Source organism: Gossypium hirsutum, chromosome D10 (genome assembly GCF_007990345.1).
Source record: "Gossypium hirsutum isolate 1008001.06 chromosome D10, Gossypium_hirsutum_v2.1, whole genome shotgun sequence".
NCBI classification, from domain to species: domain Eukaryota; kingdom Viridiplantae; phylum Streptophyta; class Magnoliopsida; order Malvales; family Malvaceae; genus Gossypium; species Gossypium hirsutum.
The window spans coordinates 22,095,793-22,103,839 of NC_053446.1; the positions used below are offsets into that span (position 1 = coordinate 22,095,793).

The window sequence follows — 8,047 nt, forward strand, 5'->3', positions numbered from 1 at the left end:
AGTCGCCACCAATCCTTTTTAAGAGGTGTGATCGGGTCACCTTGTAATTTGATCATTTTAATAAAAGGTTTGATTTATTAAAATAATATTTTTAGTCTACAAAAATCCAAAAAATGGGTTCGAGAGTCGGTTATGCACGAGAAAGAATTAGTACCCTCGTAACGCCCAAAATTGGTACCTAGTTGATTAATTAATTTCTTAGTGTTGAAAATTAAAAATTTGAAGAGATTTAAAATACAACCCCTTATTAAAACATTACTTAACTAAATCAATTTTCGTGAAAAGGGGTTATTTCAGGTTAATCGAGAAGGAAGGATCATGTCTCGTAAGTTAGGATACAATGCCTTAAATCCCCGAAAACGAGAATAAACGCTAAAAATTTATTTTAAAATATATTTGATTATCTCGGTTTTAGGAAGGAAACATATTTCGTAAGTTAGGAACACAACTTTTCTAATTCCAAAAATAATGAACGTCGTTTCGATTTAAAAATTTCCTTTTTATTCATCGTGCAAAAAACGAACATGATGCTTATAGAGACGAGCATTTTAACTTATTCAAGCATAATATAAAAATGTATAGATACTTAAGCCTAATGTATGATATAAAGATAATGAGGTAGTTTAAAATGATTATATGAGTATAACAATTATATTAGAATAATAATAGCAAATAAATGGGCAAATACTATGGTAATAATAATATGAAATAGCAATAATAAGAAAATTAATTTATGGCATTAACGACAAAGTAACTCAAAAATAAAAAATGAAAACGAAGGGTGCTTACTGAAAAGGAAGTGAAAATAATATTAAATCTAAATATTTAAAAAGTACAAGAATAATAAATAAGTAAATAAATAAAACGAATATACATAATATAAAATTTAAGTATTTTAGAAGTAAGAATGATAAATAAATAAATGATAATTTAAGTATCAAATCGGGTCGGGTCGGGTCGAATCAGGTTGCATCAAAACGACACCGTTCACGGTGTTCGCCTTTAAAAACAGTCCAGGGACCAAATTGAAACGAAAATAAAAATACATGGAAAAATTAAAAAAATGGATAGGCCCCTGTTAAAAGAAGCCACAAAAGCAGAAGGACTAAAGGTGCAAATAGCCCCTTTGTCCAAATACATGCTGATCTCTGGGGTCCTAGATCGGATCTCGGGTCAAAGGCTAAAACGACGCCGTTTTGGGGCTATTGTAGCCAGCCCTAAACAACGTCGTTTTAAGTAGGCTATATAACTTAATTTTTTTTAAAATTTTCATTCAGCCTTCACTTTTTTTTAAAAAAAAATCTGAGAAGCTCTCTCAATCTCTCTCGCCCTCTCCAACTCCGGTCATCGGGCCACCGTCCGTCCACCATATATGCCTGCCAGAGTTCAAAAAAGGGGCCTTTTCGGCCATTTTAATCTCCCTAACCCCGATCTAAGATCAAAGTACCCAAAAAGCCTTCTAAAATTAAAACAAAGAAACCTTTCAGTTCCGTCTTCTCTGATCGCAAGAAAGGTAAAAACTATTGTATTTTTGAATATATACGTGTCTGTGTATGATATATTTGAAATAAACATGCAACAAAAAAGATGAAAATATACCTCTATAAGAAAGCTATAGTATATATTTTTAATATTTCTTTCTCTTTTGATGTTTTCTCTTTTTTCGTGTATTTCTTTCATTCAAAATTACAAACTGGTAGTGGTGGCTTTTATAGCCAGTTTACATGTTGTATTTGCTATTTTTTTTGCTTGCTTTCGTTTCTGATATTGTCTCTCTTGCTGTTTCTGTGTCTGTCCATTTTTTTAAATTTTTTTTGCCTTGTTTGCAGGTGTTGGCGAGGTGAACGGAGAGGAGAAAAGGGCTGCCTTTGCCGTTTGGTGCAATGGCAGCAGGGGCATTAGGCCTCGAGACGAGGTGCCTCGGGCGGCACGAGAGGAGCGGCTACTAGGGTTTTTAGTTTTACTGAAAATAGTTTAGGTTGTGGGCCATTTGAGCTTTAGGGTTTTGTATTATTTGGGTTTATAAATTTTGGGCTTCCCGGCCTTATAAATAGACTTTGGACTTTAATGAATTTATTATTTATTGTTTTTATTTTTGTTTTGTTTTTTTTGTTTGTAGCGGGCCTGGCAGAATTGGCCTGTTACAGTATAGGTGGATTTTCTTTATTTGAAGTCTCTTTCGAGTGCGAAGAAGACACGGTGAAAGAAATAGGTTTTATAACTTCAAAAGAATCTTATCATGCCATATTGCTTAATTTCAGAAAATTGACTAATTTTATCTGTGATTCTTCCAGAATTGTGTGCTCTGGGCCATTTAGAGACTCTAGACTTGAGCTACAATGAGGTGAATCGATTTGTGACTTCTAAAGGTGCGAACTCAAACAAGTTCTATTTTTTTTACTACAAAAACTTGGATTAATTAAGAAAATGAAGCTAACTACAATATTTCAATTACAGGGAATAAATGCTTGAGAAATTTAAAAATTCTAAATATGGATGCTATGCAAATCATTTCTCTTGTATCACTCCTACACCCATTTTCATCTGTCAATACCCTGTTCTTAAGAGAGAATTCTTTTTTAAACAAAACCATGGTTACTCAAGGTGAGTTATGAGTTAATACCTGTCATAGTTTTAACCAAAAAAAAAAAAAAACTTCATCAATTTTATACAAATTAATAACACTAATATCATTTATTTTAATGTACACAGAGTTGCATGTGTTGAGTAACGTGGAGAACCTAATCCTGGATTATACTCCATTGGACATCAACTTTTTGCAAAGCATAAGCATCTTGACTTCTCTCAAAACCCTGTCTTTGTTTGACTGTGCTCTAGTTGGCATTTTACCTACTCATCAAGGTAATACAATTACTACATTATTTTAAACATTCATTTTCTTTTCTGATTAGATATACAATATGCGCGATTTGTTGATTTTCTTTACAAAGTTTTCTTTGATCTACGTATTTTTATGAACCAAATGCATAGAGAACCTCCAAATCAACTTTGCTATCTTATATTTAATTTGTTTTCGCAGGTTTATGTTATCTAAACAATTGAGTCTCAATCGAAATGCTCTAGGTGGTGCAGTTGCTCCATGTTTGGGCAACTTGACATCTCTTCGCTATTTGGATATATCTAACAATCACTTCACTGGAAATATTGCCTCCACTCCCCTCGCTAATCTCACCACGCTTCAATTCCTCTCCCTTTTAAATAATCAACTTCAAGTTCCAATGTCATTCAGGTCTTTTGCTAATCACTCCAATCTTAAAGTCCTTTTAGCCGATCAAAACAATATGGTCGCAGATGAGCCAACTGCTTTCCAAACATGGTGGCCAAAATTTCAACTTGAGGTATTCAGCATGTCAAATTGTATGATAGAAGAACATGGGAACCTACAACTTCCTAATTTCCTATATTTCCAACATGATTTGAGAGACGTTGATCTTTCTTATTGCGATTTTGGCGGAATAAGGTTCCCACATTGGTTGCTGGAGAATAATACACGATTGGAACAACTTTACATGATAGATACTTCAATTGTGGGTCCTTTGTTCTTACCATCACATCCAAGTTTCAATCTGAAGGTATTTGATATATCCAATAATAAAATACATCATGATATTCCAAGGAATTTTTGCTCACTTTTTCCACATTTGGAAGGACTGTTCATGTCGAAAAATGACTTGAAAACTGATATTCCTCCATGTTTGGGTGGTTTGAGGAGATTACAAATGTTAGACTTGTCCCATAATGATTTGTTTGGAGAAATACCTGAAGAGTTGCGCATGAGTAGCTCTTTAGCTAATCTTATACTTTCAAATAACAGTTTGAGTGGCAAAATAATTCCCACAGTTTATCATTTAATTATTTTGTTGGAGGAATTACGTTTGGATGGTAACAAGTTTGAGGGAGAGATTTCTTACTTTTCACCCATTAGCATTAAAAATCTCCAAGTGTTAGATGTAAGTGATAATGATATCTCTGGTGAGCTTCCAACATGGTTATGGGATACAATATCTTTGAAAATACTGGATTTCTCCAAAAACAATTTCGAGGGTCCCATTACCATGCAATTATGCAAGTTGATCAATCTGGACTTTCTAGATCTTTCTTCAAATCATTTGTCTGGTACTATTCCATCTTGCTCGAATCTACAAAGGATGAGGCATGTGCATTTGGCCAATAATAGACTTAGTGGAACACTGTCAAATGTCATTTTTAAAAGCTCTCCACTGGTTACGTTGGATTTAAGTGGAAACAGTTTTACCGGAGGAATTCCAAATTGGATTAGCACGCTACCGATTTTGAGCGTCCTTCTTCTAAAAGAAAATCAATTTGATGGTGAATTTCCTCTACAGTTATGCAAACTACAGTCATTAAGCATCATGGACTTTTCACACAATAAACTTTCTGGTCATTTACCTTCCTGTTTGAGTAATTTAACTCTCAAGCCAAGTGAAAAGTCTTACGTTGATTCTGGTGGTTATCAGTTTGATTTTTTTGATGACGTAATGGTACATATGGGACTAACCATATACAATCTCACAGGCTTGGTGAGTGTATATAGAGGTTATCCTTTTACCTACCATGAAGAAGATGTACTATTCTCAACAAAGGGTGCAACCTACACTTACAAGGGAAATATTCTTGACCTGTTGTCGGCAATTGATCTCTCTTGCAACCAACTCACAGGGATAATCCTGCCTGGATTTGGGAATTTGAGTGAAATTAGAGGACTAAACTTGTCCCACAACAACTTAACTGGACCTATCCCCTCAACTTTTTCAGAACTCAAGCAGATTGAGAGTTTGGACCTTTCTTACAACAACTTAAGTGGTAGGATCCCCTCTGAACTAACTGAGATGACTTCTTTGGAGGTATTTTCCGTCGCACACAACAACTTGTCAGGGCCTCTCCCCGATAGGAAAAATCAATTTGGGACATTCGATGAGAGCAATTACGAGGGAAACCCTCTTCTTTGTGGACCTCCATTGAACAAGAGTTGTAATGGAGGTAATTCACCAACAGCTCCAAATGCTACATCTAGTGAAGAAGAACATGGTCACATAGACATGGTTGATTTTTATATAAGCTTCGCAACTTCCTATGCTATTATATTTTTGACAACTATTCTTGTACTCTACATAAACCCATACTGGAGACGAGCATGTTTTTATTTCATTGAAGATCGTAGCATCGTTTGCTATTTCTTCATTGTGGACAGTCTTCGTCAGTTGCCTTGCTTCAGGAGAAACATCTAGCCCTATGCTTCTTCAATGGTTCTAGATTTCAAGCTCAAGGTCGCAAATATTTGTATTTGTTTATGTTGAGATGGTTTAGTTCAAATTTTTTGTAAGATGGAAGTATGTCATGTTTCCTAGGCTATTTCTATTTCTGAAACTTAATGCTTGGTTAAGTAATTGTACTTGACTTTAGACTGTATTACATCCAATTTCCATATCCATATACTATATTCTATTTATTGCACATATATTTTGTAACAACTCATTTTTCAGTGGTTTCGGGACCATAAATCCAACGAGTGAGTCTGTAAATTAATATTATTATTTAATATTTACGAGTCAAATATAAAATTATTTTGGAATTTGATTTAATTGTTTTTCTGAATTGAACGAATAATTAGGTTAAAGTGGTATGTCCCTAAAGTCAAGTGGTTTTAGAAAAAGAGGTCTCGAGACCTCGTTTCTATAAATTGAGCCCATAAATATTAAATATTTATGGAGTGTGTTAGGGTCATATTAAAATTTGGTTAATAAATTTTAATGTTTAAATAGCTAATTAAGTAAAAAGGACAAAATCGTAAAAGCTGAAAAAATTAATTTTTATTAGTTAATTGATTAATTTAAGAAAGGTAAAAGGGATTTATGTTGCAAATATGCCATATTTATAAGGGAGGTACGGTGGATGTTGTTTTATTACATTAAAATATGTGTTTTATTAGTTAATTAAAAAAAGTTAAGTTAAATTATAATAAAAACAAAAGGGAAATATTTTTATTTTTATGTTCTTCTTCCACATGCTGAAAGACACCATTGTTGAGCTAAGGAGGTTCGGCCAAACTTCTCCCTTTGCATGCTTGTGTTTTTTAGGTCCGTTTTTTTTTATTTTGTTATCATATTAGCTTAATCTAGTTAGTCTAGGAGTAAATTTGCAAAGCTGTTAAAAGTTTAGGGACTGGTCATGAATGTTTTAAGTATGTTTTTGTTCGTAGTTGATGTATTCATGAAGGTGATGGTTTAACTTAAGCCTTTTGTTAAATGATTTTTAGTAATTTAAATGTTTAGGTATTAAATCGTCTAAATGACAAAACTTCATGAAGTTGTTGTAAAACCTGATAAATATGGGCTGCAGTAGGTCCCTAGAGTATTCAGGCAGCATGAGTAAGGATTAAATTTAGTGAAAGTACAAGTTTAATATTTAGGGGTTAAATTGCATAAAAGGTGAAATATCGGGGAAATTTTGTAAAATGATGATGGAAGGACTTAATTGTATTAAATAGATTATTTAAGTGCTAGAATTGTATTAACTAAATTAAATATTATTATTTAGATCATGAAATACAACAATCAGATTTGAATCAAGGAAAAAAAAGTATCGGATTAGTCATCGGCTTTGTTTTTGCAATCATTTTAGTCAAGATAAGTTCATATTTCATTTTAAAATATTCCATTTGAATTTATAAGATTAATTGATATCTTTATATTAATGTTTATTTATAGATGATTAAGATTGTTTTGATTTTAGAAAAGGAAAGGATTGTGATTGAAATACATCATGGTATTATATTTGAAAAGGAAAGACCATGGTTGAAAGACACCATTGCATTACATTGGTATTTCCGAATCTATGAAAAGGTTGAAAAGGAAGTTATTTGAAAAGGATAACAAATGAAAAGGTTAAAAAGGACAATATCCGACAAAGATACCAAATGAAAAGGTTGAAAAGGACAATATCCGAAAAGGATATCAAATGAATAGGTTGAAAATGACGATATTTGAAGAAAATGTAAATGAAAAGGTTGAAAAGGTTAGTAATGAAAAGATCGGTATTTCATTCTTCAACCACCCGCTATTCAAGTAACATTTTTCAATGTGAAATTTATTATAAGTTTGAATATGAGGCGAACGTTTTGATTAGTATGGTTTGATAATGAACATTAATGTGATGATATGTATCATATGTATATAAATATGTTTTCTAGTTATGGTTGTAGTGTGTTTAGAGAATTAAATGGTGAAATGAGTATTTTCTGATTAACCGATGTTATTTCATTTGGTTCGATGGGTAATTAAGGTTGAAACTGAAATATATATTATTAGCTATGCTATTACAGAAATGAAATATATTAAGATAAAGTGTGAAATGTAATATAAATGTAAGTGCATAGTATATGATGAATATGGTTGAGGAAGTTGAAACTTCGATACGTTTTATGCCATGTTTTAGTGAAGTTTATAACTGCTATGTTTCACCAACAACCTCTATGAGTTGTTGTGTATAAGAAAGCCATTTGGCTCACAATGAAATGAATCTATCTTTACTTATTTATTCTAATGTATATGGTAAGTTTAAGTTATATTATACGAGCTTACTAAGCATTAGTTGCTTATGTAGTTGTTTTTCTTTGTTTTTGTAGGTCATCAGAGAGTTTGATCGATTGGAATCACATCAGAGCATGATCACACTATCCAAACCTTGTTTTGGTAGATATTTGGTATTTAAGTTCAAGGTTATAGATGGCATGTATAGGGCTTGTTTATAAAGGGATTTTTTGATTATGTTACCTAGTCAGCTTGGTATGTTTACGCCCTTTTGTGTATATGTGTTTGTTTGGACTCGTAATGTTTTGGTACGTTTGTGTCTTTTGGTCACTTTTAGTACTTTGTAAATATATGGCTTGAGACATGTTCGTATGTGGTAAAAATGGTTCTATGGTGTATGTGTATATAAATATATTTTTTTAGGTTATAAGGTATGTTTGAATGAATTGGATACGTTGTGATTGAGGTGCCATAAC

The 8,047-nt window shown here is 32.6% G+C and overlaps 1 protein-coding gene across 1 annotated transcript; it reads left to right on the top strand.

The window, feature by feature from the left end:
* The first annotated feature begins 1,063 nt into the window (after positions 1-1,063).
* On the top strand, positions 1,064-5,270 carry LOC107915394 (receptor-like protein 15). Its single transcript, XM_016844557.1, has 3 exons — positions 1,064-1,226; positions 1,830-1,950; positions 3,041-5,270. Exons 1-3 carry the CDS (start codon positions 1,064-1,066, stop codon positions 5,268-5,270), a joined length of 2,514 nt encoding a protein of 837 aa, XP_016700046.1.
* Positions 5,271-8,047: the final 2,777 nt, after the last annotated feature.

What these genes read in the sequence shown, in the direction of transcription:
- LOC107915394 (XM_016844557.1), top strand. Translation starts at nt 1,064, where the DNA reads ATGGATAGGCCCCTGTTAAAAGAAGCCACAAAAGCAGAAGGACTAAAG. An exon ending in TGTAGCCAGCCCTAAACAAC is followed by an intron (nt 1,227 to 1,829) that starts GTCGTTTTAAGT and finishes CCTTGTTTGCAG; the next exon opens with GTGTTGGCGAGGTGAACGGA. An exon ending in CGAGAGGAGCGGCTACTAGG is followed by an intron (nt 1,951 to 3,040) that starts GTTTTTAGTTTT and finishes TTGTTTTCGCAG; the next exon opens with GTTTATGTTATCTAAACAAT.